Source organism: Penicillium verrucosum (genome assembly GCF_028828655.1).
Source record: "Penicillium verrucosum strain IBT 35672 chromosome Unknown utg000001l_segment0_segment0, whole genome shotgun sequence".
Lineage (NCBI taxonomy): Eukaryota > Fungi > Ascomycota > Eurotiomycetes > Eurotiales > Aspergillaceae > Penicillium > Penicillium verrucosum.
In genome coordinates, this window is record NW_026643210.1 from 2551906 (window position 1) to 2570163 (window position 18258).

Sequence of the window (18258 nt, forward strand, 5' to 3'; positions counted from 1 at the left end):
GGGAATCAGAACGAAAGAGAGCTGCAAGTTGTCAGTTCCGGGGTTGTTTTGGGGACACATCAGCATGTAGGAATCGACACATACAGTAGGGGTAATTCTCCCGGGAATAGGAGGTTGCGCCAGATATCAAGAACAAGCAATTAGTGTAAAGCAACACCCCTCGCCAGCCTAGAAATCATTAGATGTTATATGAAGCGCAATGGGGAGGGACCATCAACTTGTCCCTTAATCTGGCCCCCCGGCGCCGTCTGTGTGGGTGACTAAGCCACGACCCGCCGCTTTTCAACTGCCACTTCAACGTCGATTGCGACTCTCCTCATTCACTTACCGCCTCTACAATTGAGTTTCCCCAGGATGTCGAATGAGACTTTCTACCTCCGATACTAGTAAGGATGATATGAGTAAGCCCGGGTTTCCTCAGCTGCTGACGGTCCTCACAGCTCAGGTCACTCTGGGCGGTTTGGACATGAGTTCCTAGGTAAGTCTACGTGCCGGTCATGATCACTTTATTCTACTCAGTCGCTAACTTGCATGCAGAGTTTGATCTCCGTACCATTTCCGAAGGTAGCAGTGCCGCCGTGCGATATGCAAACAACTCAAACTACCGCAATGATTCCCTCATCCGCAAAGAAAGTGAGCAAGAGCATACATACCAAGAAAAGAAGCGAACACAAACTGATAGAGCAATAGTGTGCGTGAGCGATGCGATGGTCGAAGAAGTGAAGCGCATTATCAAGGATAGCGAGATCCTCAAGTATGCACTCAGATTGTCTCATAGGAAGAACACCCGCGCTGACCCCTTCTAGGGAGGATGACTCCAAGTGGCCTCAGAAGAACAAGGACGGACGCCAAGAGCTGGAGATTCGTATTGGAAATGAGCACATCTCCTTCGAGGTGATTGACCAAGCTAGCTTATGGAAGCGGCCATCAGCTAACACTGAATTATATAGACCGCCAAGATCGGCTCACTAGTCGATGTGACCGAATCCGATGACCCCGAAGGACTTCGAGTCTTTTACTATCTCGTGCAGGATCTGAAAGCTCTTGTATTCTCGCTGATCTCCCTTCACTTTAAGGTATTGTCAATCTTGCCCCTATGCTTGAACATCATCTGACCATCATCTGCTTTACAGATCAAGCCCATCTAGTTATTGAGCGCATAAAAGAAATCGAAGAATAATTGGGGGTTTTGATTTGATGATACTCATCAGGCGTTTATTGAGGGTTTCTTGGGATGTGAATCCAATTATAGTGCAAAAACAATGAGATTGATACCCCTCAGGCCTCAGGCATGTCTACCTTCGATTCTTTCTAGGCAGTTTAAGTCTTGTGTGTTTGTAGCTGCTTGGGATAGTATGAATATTCCAAAGTATGACGCTAAAAAAACGTGGCAGAAGTTAGCTTGAGAATATTTGTTCGAGTCTTAGGTCCTAGTATCTCCGATGAGAGATGAGTTCCTCGACTATTCCTACCACAAGTGATCTTTCTCGCTTTATTTATATATCCAATTGACCGCAATGACAATTCGGTACTAATTCCTCAAGTCTGGAACAAGTTCCATGAGACCTTACACTTGTACACGCTCTGCCCTGCGAGCTCTCCCAATTATGCGCGGTTAAGGACATTCAATTCCGCTGCCAGATCACCTTATTAATACCCCCCGGGGGGCACCGGGAGATTGTTGAGTTCGTATTTTATATCCACATCAGCGATGTCGGGAGGTATATATTGGGACTCACCGGGCATCAAGTTGGGCTTGTAGAAGGGAACAATGAAGTTACTTAGGCATGACTATATCAATAACCACGCCCTCCTCCAACTGGTCCTGGACTATCCAAGGCTGCCTAAGATTGCCCAAGATTGCCCGACCTGTCCTGATTTGGACAAAAGACTGGGTAACTATACCATTGATCGTTATAATGTACAACAATGTAACTAGTTACCTATTTAGGTTAGGTAACTTGAAACAAAACCTTGGCTTTAATTGACTGTGGCCTGAGGCACCAATATTACATAACCGATATTGAAGGTGGCGCCGCGCCAGGCGCAGAAACAGCTGACCCACCTGGTCTGTCCCCGCATTGCTCGTTCCTCAAGGCCTTAAAAGACTTAGTTCGCTGATCTCGAATGATTCATCCCCCTTGCTCTCTTTTTCTCTTTTTATTTTGCTTTGGAGTGTTTTGCTTCGATTCAATGTCCCCTCTCCTATTTCCCTAATTTGCAATGCCAACTCCGAGTAACAACTCGATCGCTGCAGCGATCGCCGCCCGCACGACATGTCCACCGGAGCCTGAGAGGATCTCGGCTTGGCGAGACTCCCCCGATACTGTATCGAACAGCGATCCTCTCGATGCTCTCTCGCCCGAGATTCCAATTGCGCCCTCCATGCTGAGTCGATCCGATGATCGTAGCACCCCCGAACCGATGAAGTCGGAAGGAAAGCCGACGGGCGTTGAGGAGGATGACCCAGTCCGGGCTACCTCCCCTGCCGAGTCAACCTGCCTTCGCAGCCAGTCACCTACAGCGCCCCCGGGATCGTCGCTTCTCAACTGGGAATTCTCTAACGTTCGTGTAAGTATCGACCCTACCAGTATATTATGCCACCTATTGACCATCGTCATAGCTTCTGCCGAACCATACCTCGTTTCTTCGTTCAGGCAGCAAGTTCGCAGGAACTCAACAATCAGACCGCCAGGTTTACAATGTCGATGTCGAGATCAAGCATGTGGATATGGCTGAATCCTACCTCTGTGGCTACCTTAGAATCCAAGGTATGTGATTCGTCCGCATCAGGGACGTGCATTGCCTAGCTAAACTAATGTTTGTTGTTCTCCACAGGCCTCACAGAAGATCATCCTACCTTGACTACCTTTTTTGAAGGAGAGATCATCGGCACTAAACACACTTTCCAGACTCGTAATGAGGAATGGGGCGCGTCGGAAAAAACAGACTTGCACCATTGGTCTCGATTCCCTGCCTGGCGTCCGCTGGCTAAACAGGCCAAACGAGCGGATTTCACATACCGGAACTTCGCCCAGCGTGAACACATATTCATGAGATGGAAGGAATCTTTCCTTGTCCCCGACCATCGAGTACGGACCATCTCAGGTGCTAGTTTCGAGGGGTTCTATTACATCTGCTTCAACCAGATCGAGGGAACTGTGAGCGGCGTATACTTCCATGCGAAGAGCGAGCGGTACGTGGATGGTTTCTTTCTGAATATTCTCGATTTTTCTGACACTAATTCGATTACAGATTCCAACAGCTTGAACTGAAGCATGTCGAAGATCGTGGATGTGCACCAGCAGTCGAGTTCCGCTAACCGTTAATATCGCCGAACTTGCTTGCTGGTGCCCAAAACGATCTCATGTATGACTTCCTACGTGACTAATTGGTCTTCATGTGTCTCATATTCGCTCTCTTGCTGTTGTGTCTGGTACTACATGGCTAAGCAGTGCTTCCTGGTCACCATTCCAAATGAGAAGCTTGGCTCTCTCAGAACTCCATTGGGTTAATTATCCCGTTTGCTATTCCTCAAATACCCTCTATGTCATCCTCTATTCCTCTCGCACTCCTCACCATCGGTGTTTTGATCATCATTTCGACTACTCATGTCATTTGAGGATCTCCAAACACCGTATCCCTTTCCAGGCAAAGCCTAGACCCGCACAAATCATCCTCAAATTGACCCTTTATGTCTCACGATATTACAATCTACGAAACGGCGTTTCCGTCCCCACTTCCGGCGACCTGGTTCTGGTTATCCTACACCCTCTGTTTGGAGTCCTAATCTCATCATCTTTTTCCTTCATGTTTTCTTATTCCTCACCTATCTTGTGTTAACTTAGTGTTATTATTTCCCATCTCAGCTGTTGACTGACCAGCCAGTTATTGAAATTTTCCACTACGTGTTCTTGGTAATCGTATATATGTTCCAAGGCTAGGGCTATATTGATATTTGCTATATAGCTCCTTTGCTGGTTCATTTACACAATAGAGCATAGCGCAGAAAGCAGCGGTCACTCCTGGGGACTGGAGTCAGTTCACAAACACCGATTGAAGACTCATTAGGAGGAACGCAAGATCCACCGTAAACCAACCATACAACGTGACCATGCAGGTACCGATCACATAACAGAAAGATTTGGGTGGCTCTTCACAGTGGGAATCAATCCCTCCTGTCAATCATCCGACTGTTTACACATCGTCTCTGTACGTTACAGGGATTAAATATTTGATAGTGCTAGCAGGAACTAGTGAGATGAGTACATAGCTTGGATCGCAGATATGTAGGGACATCCATACTCTGCTAAAGCTAAATGACCCGATCCCGAGTAGGACAATGCACAAATTCAATTACACCTTATATATATGTACCAGAAATGAACCATGTAACGAGCAAAATAATAGAACAGACTTGTCCCGGATTCGTTTACGTCCGAGGGCCATAGTGAGAAATTTCGAAAGATCCTCGCGCCGAATATAGAAACCCACGCGTGAAACGAGACAGAATAAACAATAATAATGTGTTGATGTGAGTTCCAGGACATAAATGAGGAGATGAGGCAGTAACATGAAATGGCGTTATGGTATGGCTTTGGGGGACAAAATACGTTAAAACAAGAAAAAGAGGCGAGATGGGGTATCACATGCGATGTCAATCGAGGATGGCGAGATCGAGCGAGTTTGGGTAGAAAAGACGGGCTTAAGTTCCATGATAATCAAGTTCAGATGACGTCCACATAAAAAGGGCGACATAATAGAAATGGGAACCAAGAAGGGAGGAATGGCGCAAGAAAGAGGAAATCACATATATGTCGAGTTTTGACGAGAGCTTGAGTTGGAACCGCTGCTATAATCGCTATTCGGAGTAGGGGACTCTAAGACAACTTGTTGGCGAATGGAGTTGATCCATTCGTGCTGTAGGAGTTCGGCGGCAGTGGCGCGGCGAGCGGGATCGCATTCGAAACAGCGGCGCACGAAGTCGACGCCCTGGTCACTGAGTTGATCGCGAGATGGAAGCGCGGGCTGTTTGCCTTGGGCAATGTTGTACATAATTGCCCACTCGTTGTCCAGGGTGGACCATGGCCGGCGCCCAGTTGCCATTTCTAGAACCACGCAGCCCAGAGACCAGATATCCACAGCACCTTGGCGGTTGTCTAGATTTGCAGCGTCGCCTCGGATGACTTCTGGTGACATGTACATCGGAGTTCCTGTGGTGGTCTTCTGGTTCTTGCGTTGGTTGGTGGGATCTTTGGCAGGTTCCTTGAAACCGGCTCCTTGAGGATTGTCCATTGGGGCAACTGTGCGGCCTGAACGGGCGATGATTTTAGCTGCACCAAAATCAACGTACTTGATGACACCATTGTGATCGAGCAGGATATTCTCGGGTTTGATGTCACGGTGGACAATATGGGCCTCGTGGAGATACGCTAGACCTTCTAGGAGTTGAAGAGCATAAACCATGATGACCGTTTCGTCCTCGATACGCCCGTGCTCTAGCAAGCTAGCGAGCGAGCCACCTGAGCAGTACTCCATGAAGATGTAAACCTTGTCACGGTGCACTTCAATGCCGTGGTAGGAGACAATGTTCGGATGATCGAGCACTTCAAGCACGCCCATTTCGTCTCGGATCTGCTGGGCGATCTTGGGAATGAGCTGCGGGTCTTGGAGGCGAATTTCTTTGACGGCCATCAAATAGTTGCTGTCCAAGTTGATAGCCACGTAGACAGACCCAAAGGTACCACCACCAATGAATTGGCCTTGCTGCCAACGCAGAGTAACATTGGTAGCTGATGACGATAACACGGTGAGTGACCGATCAGCCTCATCAGATCCTTCCAGGACCTTTCCTAGAGCCTGGCGCTTCGCATCTTCCTCAATTCTCCTATCTTCAATTTCCACAACACGCGCGTACCATGTCTCGCGAACGAGTTTTGATGCTTCCTCGTCGCTGGTGATCCGGCCAGCGCCAATTTGCCGGGCTCCATTGCGTTCTTCCATGCGTTTTTCGTTTTTCGCCGCAAGGGAAGACCGCGCACCCATGATATCGAAATGAGAAATGAGAAGGGACATGCACCCTGCCACTTTCAATCTGAAATCACTGAACTGTTCTTGATCCATAGAGAGAAGATGTCGGCTGGATGTGATCGCCATCGCGAACTCAAGGGCTGCCACAGCCCACTTGAAGGTTTTTCGGTCCGCAGCGTCACACTCATCACAGATGAACGCGACCCAGTCGAGAGATAACTCCACCAGCCGGGCACTGTTCATAGCACGCCTGTTAGCGTCAACATAGTTCGAGGATCGTTTGCCAAACTCTGTTGCGAATGCATAGCAGGCCTGGATCAAATCATTGTTCTCCCAGTTCCTCTCATGCAGTTGATCTTTGATGATAGCAACACTATCCATAATGGTCATGGACAGTTTGAAAGAGATCTTCTTGATCTTATTCAACTCGACGTTTACACGTCCAAGGTTTGCACGTTGTTCAATAACCATATCAAGCTGGATGCCTGTGAGTCGTGCAAGCTCCAGACGTGCATTCTGCAGTCGTTCTTGCATGCCTCCAACAACAATGCGTAGCTTGCCCAGCCGTACATCCGTCGGATGTTCCAAAAACTCCATTTGCATTTCCTTCCCGGCCCAAGCAAGGGGCTTTTCGGGCCGGATGGCTAGGACGTAGGGAACATGGACATCCTGGGTTGGATCATCTTCTTTGAATGAGGTAGATAAGATACCCTGGATATCGGCGGGACGATTCCATAATGCACGATGCGCAACCAGATAAACTCCTTTCTGCCCAACGGAGGCGGTAGAAGTGACGAGGAAGTGGTCTGAAATTAAAAGTGCCTCAAAGAAATCATAAGCGACATCAGTTGTGATGTTGTACTCGGTAGCATTCTCAAACAACTGGCACAGAAACTTGGAGAATCGATAGAGCTTGCGCTGACGAATGCGCGTTGAATCCAAAATGCTCTTGTATCGTTTGTCCATATCCTGTACAGTTTCCTTGGGTCTCGGGACGAGCTCACGTTCAAAATGGATCATGAGACGCTGTAGTGACCTGGCAGTGAGGGCACTATTGTTCTTGTTAGCTTTGATAATGGTGCAAGGCACGGGAACCTTACCTAAATTGTTCGGCCACCTCAATGTCTCCACCGTCAAGCCGGCAACCGATATCATAGGAGAATCCCCATTCCTGTTCCAAAATTTCGGCCTCCTTGAAAGTGTTCTTGTTGGCATTCAGCTTCCAGTTGAGGAGCCGGAAATAGTATTTCATAGCATCCAAGACCGAGTTGTCAAAGTTCTCATCGACACACGGCGGCAAATCCCAGCCAGGCTCTGGTCTCGAGACATCGAGGTAGCGGAACTTAATATCGACCGCCACTTTCATCAGGATTTGGAATTGGGAAATCATCTGATCAATCAAAATGGGGGCTTGCTGAGCTGGGTCTTTCATGTTCTTGGCGTAGGACAGACGGACTCGAATTATTTCTTGGATCAACCGAGAGGGAAAGTTAATCAATGTTAGTAGTTCTTCGATATATGGAGGCAAGTGTCGCGCGGCAAATGCTTCCGAGTTCTCGATCAGAGTGCTCTTCGCTTTCTGGATGACAACGAGAATGCGAAGAAGCATGCCGTCCTTGTCCTGGAGCGTCTTCAAACCATCTTCCTTCATAATGCGATCAAGGAAGGACGAGCCATCCGAAAGATCGTCCTTAGCAGACTTGACCCGCGGTTGGCTGAAATCAAGAGCCTCGTTCCCTACCCAGCTTTGCAACACAGCCAGCTCGGTGTTGATGAGAGCTGTAATGTTGTGCCACGCAAAGATGGCCGCGCGACTAGAGGTGAATTCCTCCGAGGCAACACGAGGGTTTGCAACTTCCATTTCCTTGTGCGAAGAATAAAGAATTTCGCATCGTTCCACCTTCTCCACAATATCCTCGACTTGCTGTTTTGGCGGTTTCCCGATCTCAGTCTCGCCTTTAATCTGGAATCCGATGATATCTTCAATTATGGGGCCCAAACGTGACCGTGCATCCTCGATCAACTTGCGCTGGAGAGGAATACTCCGGCCGCATGTTCTCGCCCGAACTCCGATCCAGAGGGCATAGCTCTGGGCCGCCGACCGCTTTGATTCCGCAGCTCCGATGAGTCGTTGTTTTTCTTGTTTCACTACATCTCCCTTCAAGACAGACGCCAGCATAGAATGCCACTCAAGCCGCTCCTGGTTCTTCGGATGCTTTAGTTCTTCGGTACTCGGTAGATTGTCGTCTGGGAGAAAAAGTTGGGTATCAGGGTCGTAAGAGTCATCTTCAAACGGCACTTCGGAGGAAGGAGACGGTTCCTCCAAGTCGCCATCGCCTTCTATCGTTATGTTGGGCTGCGTGTCTTTGGAATGGTGATACCAGGCTTGTGGGTTCGCTCGAATCCGTTGGACATAGGCTTTCTCTTGGGCACGGTATTGTGCGTTTGGATCGCGTCGGTTTCCTCGTTTGGCTGACGATGATCGCTTGTGATTCTCCTGAAGACTGATGTATTGTGGTGGGCGCCGCTGTGGAGCATACGTATTCGACGGTGTTCGTACCGGGGCGGACGGGCGCTGAGGTCGCAAGTCGGCAGCCATAGCAAGTCCATCGGGCTTGTCAATGAGAGTGGTAGCACCGATGCTAATTCCACGTGGCCGTGCGGTGGGCGTATTAGACCATGAGGTCAGACTGGGTGAAAGTGTTGGAGGGGAAGATGCGATGGTGCTTGCAGGTGTTTGGACCTGGTCGTCGACTGTCTCTCCGAATGGTGCATTGGCCCTCACTGGATACTGTGGGAATTCATCAGAAGAGCCTGAGCCATCCGAATCAGGACTAGGGATTTCCTGGTGCTGCATAGTGGTTATACCGTGCGATGGTCCGATAGAGCACGTCTAAGTGTCAGACCAAGGTGATAGGAGGCGGATACTGTGGCGGTGAATTGTGGCTAACCGGATGTCCCCACCCATTCCTGTTTGATCTACTGCGAATCTTTCCTGTTCTAACTTTCAGCCACTACGTGGCATCAATCTTGACCGTGCATTTGTATTCAGTCCAAACCCTTTATAGAATACACGCGTTCAATCTTGAAAGTCAGCTGCTCTCATTGCACACAATGGCCGTGTGGTATAGCATCATGCGCCATCCTTATAAAAGCTTCCACTGATATTTACCTTTTTTATGGCTCTTTTCTTGTATTCGAGATTGTAGGCTAGTAAATAAGTTCTACCAGTCCTATTAACTTTTTTTTTTTTCTGCACCGTTGGGATTTATGCTTCAAATTGGTAAAAATATGTTTCCACAAAACATATTCTGGTCTTTTGACTTCATTGGGGCTTGTTATGATGTTCGTATATATTTTTGAACATCTGTTCAGTATATCTTCTATGTTGTGTTCTCTAATCTGAGAATGTACATTCTATGAGACATTCTCACACTACATTGTCTCTCCTGACATGTGAACGAGGACTCAGAAGCAGATGACTTTTGGCATAGGAGAATGCCGAGACTCTACTGGAAGAGGAATGAAAAGAGAGCATGTGATGCATTTATGAATGTGCCTATTGAGACAAGAGGTTGCTGCTTTCAAGGTAAACCTATCTGTGTTATGAGAGCTACCCATGAGACTAGGGAAATTAGCATGTGACATGACTGGTTATGCTACGGAGTAGTACTTCCAATGATCGAAGCGTTAGTACTCCGTACAACATACATTTATTTGAAATCTTATCCCTGACTAAAGTAACATGGCATTTTAAGTACAGATTACTCCGTATACAGATCGATGCAGGTACACCATGGGTAGATCCAACCCCGTCGATCAGTGGATTAGTGAATCCAAGAATAATCAAGAGTCCTTGACACTTTGCTAGGGCTCTATAAGAATCCACACGGGCTAATAATCCAAGAGGCGTTGAAGACAATACCTATCTACTTTCCTGGCTTGTATAAGAGACAAGTCACTCAATCTACAGAGTAAAGCATAGTGCTCAGCCTGACCTACAACGCCCGAACTTACTTCATACATACATAGGATGGTCAAGCCTCTAATATTGGTATCGAAGAGTATCAAAGTAAAAAATTCAATAGTGTAGGAGCTTTGCATATACATTCACAGATGCTTTGATGCTAAGTAGAGTTTCTTGAATTATGCGGGCGAGAGTTCGCCAATGTCCAAGTCGGGATGCCGAATCAGCCTCTAGAATTCCCACCAATGGAAGGCTGAGTGCCTATCTTGACTTACCGTACTTTCCACCTAGGAGACCCCCTAGCTTGCGTACCGCGTGGCAAAGGGTTTATGTAGTTTTCCCGCCCATGCGTTCCAAGGTTCTGCATTCTGCATAGTCGTGTGGAACCGGATGTGACATATCCTGAGAATTGGGGAAACGATTGAGAGATGATGCGGAGAGAATAATATGTCAGGGGCAGAAGGATGAATGTTGAACAGGCATGTGTAGGTGACTTGCTATGCAAAGATACGGAAAGAACCTACACACCATTACCACTATAGTGATCCTTTCCATCCTTAGTCTCTGAACTCTCTCACATTGTACCATCAAAGCTAACTAGTTATGGATAATAGAAAAAAGTTCGACAACATTGAAACAACCCCTCACGTTGTTAAATGTATACGATGTAAAAATCACTAGCATGTAGATAAGGGAAATTTACATTGTGATTGGTTGGCACAACTCGAGATTGAGGTCGGATGATAAGAGATCAACCGTCGTTTTAGTTAACAACTTCACATTGCACACGGCAACAAATAATTAACTATCATTGAAACTACTATAGTCAAGGCGTCAGCACAGCTTTCCTTCGATCAATCAAACATTGAACTTGGAGGTATTAAACAATCAAACAATTAAACAATTAAGCGACAGAAAACCACTCACGCCAAAAAATGATAAGCAAAAAATACCTGTGATTGGCTGGTTTCAACTTCATATCTACAGCCAGTCCTTGAGCACCCGTCCAATTTCGATTCCTATTACTTCCTATTATTCTTTTCTGTCACTGAAATGACCCAATCTGTTTATCACTTCTATACAATGCACGGAATAAGTTGTACTTTGCATTCCCCCTGCTTATCGGGGGTCAATGCATAGGGCTTGAGATGCACATAAGGTCCTATTAGATGCTTCTCAAAGGAAAATGTACAGGTGTAGCGCAAACAATATGTAGTTACAAAGCAGTTTAAACGTTGTTCTATGAGCAGATACCCGTGGAATATTCGAATATGGCTGAAGTATACGGAGTATGAACGCAAGGACCCGTAATTCCCCGGTCTGGGTCTATGGAGTATATGCCATATCCTCCATGCACTCGGAAAGGCTGAAATAGGGGCGGGCTTGGCTACCTACTATCGGTCAGATCAGATGAATCATATCAGAAATCACAATGACCAGCTCCCACTATCGGAACTAAGATCGATGGTCTGTTAGCTTTCTAGCGTCTGACAGTGGAGCATTATTTGGATGTCTGGGACCGTGGCAGTTATTTAAATTACAAGGGTTCGTCCTTGCAAACAACTCCGTAGACATATCACTTCTCTCCCCTTTCACAGCCCGGTGCTTGAAAGTATTTTCTTCTTCTTTCTCCTCATCGCCTATCACAAAGCTTTGGGATATCTCCTGTATCATTCCATTGTGGCTGTCCTTTCAACTACATACCACACTTGAAATAACGTACCATTAGCCTACTTTAGGTCTTACTATGGCCGAATATCCGGTTACCTACAATGGCACCATCGCAACTGGTGGTGACTCGCTTCATGATGACTTGAACATTTTCTACAGTGTATGTTGTGTACTTTAATAGGGGTTAATTGAGGAGCCTGAAAGCTAACAATGTTAATAGTCCGGTGATATAGCATGGGTCGTCATGTCGACAGCCCTAGTGCTGCTCATGATTCCTGGAGTTGGGTATGTCTATACTAACCCTAAACCCCCAACGACTCGGACTAATTACTTGATCATAGATTCTTCTACTCCGGTTTAGCTCGTCGAAAGTCAGCACTCTCATTGATATGGCTCTCGATCATGTCGGTCGGCGTAGTTTCATTCCAGTGGTTCTTCTGGGGTTATTCGCTGGCCTTCTCCCACTCAGCCGGCAAGTATATCGGTAACCTCGATAACTTTGGCTTCAAGGGTGTTTTGGGTGCGCCGTCTGTGGGAAGTGACAAAGTTCCCGATCTTCTGTTTGCTATCTTCCAGGGAATGTTCGCGGCTATTACGTGAGTCATTATCATCATGCATCGATCGTGTAGATGAAGATCCTCTAGAAACATCAACTAACATTTCCCTCGCAATTAGTGTTGCTCTTGCCGTCGGCGCCGTTGCTGAGCGTGGTCGCATGCTCCCCTGTATTGTCTTTATGTTCATCTGGACAACTATTATCTACGACCCTATTGCATGCTGGACATGGAACTCGTCTGGTTGGGTATTCCAGCTAGGAGGTCTCGACTTCGCAGGTGGTACTCCCGTCCACATTGCCTCTGGATCTGCTGCCCTCGCCTACTCCTTGATGCTAGGTAAGCGTCGCGGTCACGGCACCCATGAGCTTAACTACCGCCCTCACAATGTAACCCACGTTGTCATCGGCACTGTGTTCCTCTGGGTCGGCTGGTTCGGATTCAACGCTGGCTCTGCTCTCGCTGCCAACCTTCGTGCCGTTATGGCTGCAGTTGTCACTAACCTTGCTGCCTCCGTTGGAGGCGTGACCTGGTGTTTGATGGACTACCGACTGGAGCGCAAGTGGTCCACTGTCGGATTCTGCTCTGGTGTCATTGCTGGTCTTGTTGCCATTACCCCCGGCTCTGGATTTGTCACTCCCTGGGCTGCTTTCATCTTCGGTGTCGTCGGTGCTATTTCATGCAACTATGCCACCAAGCTCAAATTCCTCCTCGGTGTTGATGATGCTCTCGATATCTTTGCCGTCCATGGTATTGGTGGTATTGTTGGGAACCTCCTGACTGGACTTTTCGCTGCGTAAGTGAACCTACTTCCCGATAATATTGTCCGATCATAACTAACTTAGACATATAGTGATTACATTGCGCACTTGGATGGCGTCACCGAAATCGATGGCGGCTGGATTAACAAGAACTATATCCAGCTGGGATACCAGCTTGCTGACTCGGTCACTGGAATGGCATATGCCTTTTTCGGAACCTGTATCATTCTTTTCGCTATGAACCTCATTCCTGGTCTTAGTTTGCGCGCGCCAGAGGAAGATGAGATAATGGGTATTGACGATGCCGAAATCGGCGAATTTGCTGTAAGCTTTCTTACTTCTTGGGTCTGCTAAAGCAACATTTTCTGACATTTTCTTCTCTAGTATGATTATGTTGAGGTCACTCGTGACATTATCAACGGTGTGGAAAGCTCGGAGACCGGCTCCAAGCGCACTGCTACACCCGTGGGAGAGGTCATTGATACCAAGGCTTAGATCCAACCTGATCTGACAGCTGTCCTTTCTTTAATACATATGTATTTGATATCCGGCAAATGCCTTTCTTTTTTTTTTTTTTTTTTCATTCATGTTAATTCTTAATTCTTAATTCTTTTTGTTGGCGATGTTTTATCTAGCAGTACATAGAACTCGGCGTCTATAATGTCAGTTTTATGGGAAGTTTAGAGAAGATATGGAAATAGACTCGGAGCAACCCAAACTATAAGGTCGTAAGGCAAATGGTGAACGTGTACCCCGTAATGTGGCATGGGCAATCTCCAAAGTGAAGGCATACAACATATTGAGGAGTACCAATATAAACTTTGGAAGGGGAGAATGCGACGGAATGGTCCACACTGTATTTGCTTGGCGCGGCTCCTTGTAGAACCTACCGGACTGCGGCGCCGAGAGTTCACCGCGTGGGATGAGCCGCCTTGGGCAATCATCGCAAAAACACGTCGACCTTCGTCACAGCAACACACGCATCTCCCTTGCTTTGATTCATCTGATTCATTTTTCAAGGCGTTTGATCGACGGTTGTATTCATCAAAATGAGCTTCCCGACCGACGCGGCGGAGTTTGATAGCGATCCGCGCATCTCGTTCTCGAGACCGGACGACGCGTTCCTACTGGAGACAAGCGACGGTCGCGAGTTCTTGTGGAACAGTATTCTGAAGAGATGGGTTGAAACGGTATGTAATAAATGTATTCGCACGTTGAGTTGACGCTTTGCGATGGGCCATCTCCGATGCTAACCTGACTTGCGACTTTAGATTGACGAGGCGCTCATCCGCCAGCAGCAGGGGTATGGCCCAGACGATGGCGACACTGAAATTGTCCATCCGCGTGACCGTAAGAAGCGAAAGAACTCGCATGATGAAGTAAGTATTTCGGTCTTTGGTGGCAGATTGCTGGCATTGGTTATTGACTGTCTTCTGTCGCATCTTAGGCCAATGAACCCAAGGTCAAGAAGCCCCGTGTGAACACCGCTGTGTGGGTTACCAATATTCCCCATGACGCCGAGCTGTCTGAGATTTATCAGCTGTTTAGCAAGTATGGAATCCTGATGGAGGAACTGGACACTGAAAAGCCACGTATTAAAATGTACAATGACGAAAATGGCAACTTCAATGGCGAGGCTTTGGTTGTGTACTTCAAACCGGAGTCAGTCAAGCTTGCGATTGACGTGCTCGACGAGACGGACTTCCGACTGGGTACCCGTAACCCAGATGGACCGATGCGCGTTCAGGAGGCCGACTTTTCGTACAAGCGTCACAAGGATGTGGAGCCAAAGGCTACCATGACCGCGAAAGAAAAGCAGAAGTTCAAGGAGCGCACGGAGCGATTGAATAAGTGTGTTTGTTGATTATGGTGGCAAAGTGTTTCATGCTGACCTGACTGTGATAGGAAACTTTCCGACTGGGGTGATGATGAGGCCGAGGAGACCTTAAAGGCGATCCATGCTGCCGAGGAGGCCAGACGACATGTGATCATGAAACACATGTTTACACTGAAGGAGCTGGAGGTTTGACTCACCCTCCGTTGGACAAATATCGTCATGTGGCTGACGTGTAATTACAGGAAGATCCCCTCGCCAGTATTGAGATTGCAGATGACGTTCGCAGCGAGTGCTCCAAGATTGGTGACGTGACCAAAGTCGTGGTCTGGGACGGAGAAGCTGATGGTGTTGTTACCGTTCGATTTGTGTTAACCGCCGACGCACGCCGCTGTGTTCAGGTAGGCCTTTCAGTCTGAACTAACGTGATGTCAACTGCTGACCATCTTTTAGACCATGCACGGGCGCTACTTCGGAGGCAATACTGTTCTTGCTTACATCTGGGATGGAGATGAGAAGTTCAAAAAGTACAAGCCCCGACGGGACGCAGAGGGCAAAATGGTGAACCCTCTGGATGCAGAAATTGAGGAGAACGAGCGCCTTGAGCGGTACGGAGATTGGCTGGAAAGCGGCGAAAACCAGAAGACCGACAAGGACCAGGAAACCGCCAATGACAAGACCGCCGAGGAGGAGACCGTCGGAGAGGAGACAAACAAGAGTCAGGAAACTGGCACGAACTAGACCGACTGAACAGAAACCGCCGCCGTCAAGCGATCGAAAACGGCGAGAGCCATCCACCAACATACCCAAAACGGCGGGAACTATCCACCAACTGAACGAATTTCATACGATGAGAGCCACAAGGCAAGTGAGTATTTCCCAGCGAATGGAAAGCAATATCCGACTAAACGAATTTCAACTGACGAGAGCTATTCTAGGGCAAGTGAGTACTACCATGTGAATGGAAAGCGACGCCTAATTGAACGAATACCCAATATGTACGATTAGTCCAAATTTTTCGAATTGAACGATTGAAACAATATTCTTAGTTGTAGTTGTAACTAGGTATATGTAACTAGTTATAGTTTGTATGTAGTTACATAGTATGTAGTTATGTAGTATATGGGACCATATCACGCGCCCCAAAGAAACGCAAGATGTGGTTCGCACCTCCCCGAGTCCCGTGATGCGGCTATACCCAATCGGGCCTCCCCCTGAAGTTCAGTTGTTGACTTGTTGATCCCACACACACCGCTCAACTGGCCTTCTTGCTTTCTCTTCTTCCCCATCCTCCCTGACTTGTCACCGGTTCTCCTTTTTTTTCGTCCATCTCTTTTTCAATCCCTTCAAAATGCGTGAGATTGTACGTTATCCCCTCCAGACGCGTCTTTTGTTTTCATACGGCCCCTGAGCCATGACCCCCACTCTCAACAGATCTTTTGCTAACAACGATCTAGGTTCACCTCCAAACCGGCCAGTGTGTAAGTTCGACATGGAACATTCTTGGAAACATTCTTCTGTTCGTGGGACTAAATTGGAATTGGATTACAGGGTAACCAAATTGGTGCCGCTTTCTGGTAAGTGCCGAGCCTTTTTTTTTTTCGCGTTGGGTATCAATTGACGGGTTCCTAACTGGATTACAGGCAAACCATCTCTGGCGAGCATGGTCTCGATGGTGACGGACAGTAAGTTTTAATGGTGATGTTGGTTTCTGGTGGATTGCACGTCTGATATCTTGCTAGGTACAATGGTACCTCCGACCTCCAGCTCGAGCGTATGAACGTCTACTTTAACCATGTGAGTTCAACGACTGGAACCGGAATAAACGTGCATCATCTGATCGGATGTTTTTCTTTGATAATCTAGGCCAGCGGTGACAAGTACGTTCCCCGTGCCGTTCTCGTCGATTTGGAGCCCGGTACCATGGACGCTGTCCGCTCCGGTCCCTTCGGCAAGCTTTTCCGCCCCGACAACTTCGTCTTCGGTCAGTCCGGTGCTGGTAACAACTGGGCTAAGGGTCACTACACCGAGGGTGCCGAGCTTGTTGACCAGGTTCTCGATGTCGTCCGCCGTGAAGCCGAGGGCTGTGATTGCCTCCAGGGTTTCCAGATCACCCACTCCCTGGGTGGTGGTACCGGTGCCGGTATGGGTACACTTCTGATCTCCAAGATCCGTGAGGAGTTCCCCGACCGTATGATGGCCACCTTCTCCGTCGTCCCCTCCCCCAAGGTCTCCGACACCGTTGTTGAGCCTTACAACGCCACCCTCTCCGTCCACCAGCTTGTTGAGCACTCCGACGAGACCTTCTGTATCGATAACGAGGTATGAAACGTGCGAGGAAAAGACTGACATGAAGAATACTGACAATCCTAGGCTCTCTACGATATCTGCATGCGTACCCTCAAGCTCTCCCAGCCCTCCTACGGTGACCTGAACCACCTCGTCTCCGCCGTCATGTCCGGTGTGACCACCTCCCTCCGTTTCCCCGGTCAGCTCAACTCCGATCTCCGCAAGCTCGCCGTCAACATGGTCCCATTCCCTCGTCTGCACTTCTTCATGGTCGGCTTCGCCCCCTGACCAGCCGCGGCGGCCAATCTTACCGCCAGGTCAGCGTCCCTGAGTTGACCCAGCAGATGTTCGACCCCAAGAACATGATGGCTGCTTCTGACTTCCGTAACGGCCGCTACCTCACTTGCTCCGCTTTGTTCCGCGGTAAGATCTCCATGAAGGAGGTTGAGGACCAGATGCGCAACATCCAGAGCAAGAACCAGAGTTACTTCGTTGAGTGGATCCCCAACAACGTCCAGACCGCTCTGTGCTCCGTTCCCCCCCGTGGCCTCAAGATGTCTTCCACCTTCGTTGGTAACTCCACCTCCATCCAGGAGCTCTTCAAGCGTGTCGGTGACCAGTTCACTGCCATGTTCCGTCGCAAGGCTTTCTTGCACTGGTACACTGGTGAGGGTATGGACGAGATGGAGTTCACTGAAGCCGAGAGCAACATGAACGATCTTGTCTCCGAGTACCAGCAGTACCAGGAGGCCTCCGTCTCTGAGGGCGAGGAGGAGTAGTAAGGATTCCCCACAACACCCGATTTTCGAATATGTCGACTAATGAATATTCTCCCTATTTTTAGCCTCGCTGAGGACATTGTTGATGAGGAGGTTTAAATAAATCTTCTTTGAGATTTGTTCAAAGTAATACCCTTGTCAAGCCTACATTCTCTACCATTCGGACCGGCTTGTGGGCGCAAGCCCCGAACCAATTTGTTTGAGCGCTCCTAATTTACACCCTTTTTTGTCTATTTTTCTGCTCGGCTTGGGTGATTTGTTCCGCCCCTCCAGAATAGCACATAGTGGAAAAGAAAGTGACGAATCCATTATTCATGGCCTTGAAGTTGTGTTAATTGTAGTACTGAATATCAAGGTTGGTGCGATAGCAGTT

General features: G+C 48.0%; 7 protein-coding genes across 7 annotated transcripts; 6 read left to right on the forward strand and 1 right to left on the reverse strand.

Annotated features, from left to right (window-relative positions):
• Window positions 1-354: 354 nt before the first annotated feature.
• Window positions 355-1148, forward strand: N7516_000943 (mago nashi family protein; the record flags this gene model as incomplete). The annotated part of the gene is made up of 7 exons (XM_057213665.1): window positions 355-386; window positions 441-478; window positions 538-633; window positions 691-754; window positions 807-894; window positions 951-1076; window positions 1134-1148. 7 exons carry the CDS (start codon window positions 355-357, stop codon window positions 1146-1148), a joined length of 459 nt encoding a protein of 152 aa, XP_057075548.1.
• Window positions 1149-2223: 1075 nt separating this feature from the next.
• On the forward strand, window positions 2224-3322 carry N7516_000944 (GID4/VID24 family protein; the record flags this gene model as incomplete). The annotated part of the gene is made up of 4 exons (XM_057213666.1): window positions 2224-2571; window positions 2624-2771; window positions 2839-3196; window positions 3256-3322. The coding sequence occupies 4 exons, from the start codon at window positions 2224-2226 to the stop codon at window positions 3320-3322; spliced, it is 921 nt and encodes a 306-aa protein (XP_057075549.1).
• A 1484-nt stretch (window positions 3323-4806) lies between these two features.
• On the reverse strand, window positions 4807-8887 carry sskB (uncharacterized protein; the record flags this gene model as incomplete). The annotated part of the gene is made up of 2 exons (XM_057213667.1): window positions 4807-7081; window positions 7131-8887. 2 exons carry the CDS (start codon window positions 8885-8887, stop codon window positions 4807-4809), a joined length of 4032 nt encoding a protein of 1343 aa, XP_057075550.1.
• A 2849-nt stretch (window positions 8888-11736) lies between these two features.
• N7516_000946 (ammonium permease MEP2) lies at window positions 11737-13478 on the forward strand (the record flags this gene model as incomplete). Its single annotated transcript, XM_057213668.1, has 6 exons — window positions 11737-11828; window positions 11889-11953; window positions 12010-12264; window positions 12344-13018; window positions 13076-13307; window positions 13368-13478. The coding sequence occupies exons 1-6, from the start codon at window positions 11745-11747 to the stop codon at window positions 13476-13478; spliced, it is 1422 nt and encodes a 473-aa protein (XP_057075551.1). The 5' UTR covers window positions 11737-11744.
• A 554-nt stretch (window positions 13479-14032) lies between these two features.
• N7516_000947 (U2 snRNP complex subunit CUS2) lies at window positions 14033-15558 on the forward strand (the record flags this gene model as incomplete). Its single annotated transcript, XM_057213669.1, has 6 exons — window positions 14033-14173; window positions 14255-14362; window positions 14431-14834; window positions 14889-15006; window positions 15063-15218; window positions 15271-15558. 6 exons carry the CDS (start codon window positions 14033-14035, stop codon window positions 15556-15558), a joined length of 1215 nt encoding a protein of 404 aa, XP_057075552.1.
• Window positions 15559-16076: 518 nt separating this feature from the next.
• Window positions 16077-17394, forward strand: N7516_000948 (tubulin beta chain; the record flags this gene model as incomplete). Its single annotated transcript, XM_057213670.1, has 7 exons — window positions 16077-16180; window positions 16275-16298; window positions 16369-16394; window positions 16461-16502; window positions 16560-16614; window positions 16684-17139; window positions 17191-17394. The coding sequence occupies exons 1-7, from the start codon at window positions 16169-16171 to the stop codon at window positions 17392-17394; spliced, it is 819 nt and encodes a 272-aa protein (XP_057075553.1). The 5' UTR covers window positions 16077-16168.
• Window positions 17395-17450: 56 nt separating this feature from the next.
• N7516_000949 (beta-tubulin) lies at window positions 17451-18205 on the forward strand (the record flags this gene model as incomplete). The annotated part of the gene is made up of 2 exons (XM_057213671.1): window positions 17451-17884; window positions 17951-18205. 2 exons carry the CDS (start codon window positions 17451-17453, stop codon window positions 17982-17984), a joined length of 468 nt encoding a protein of 155 aa, XP_057075554.1. The 3' UTR covers window positions 17985-18205.
• Window positions 18206-18258: the final 53 nt, after the last annotated feature.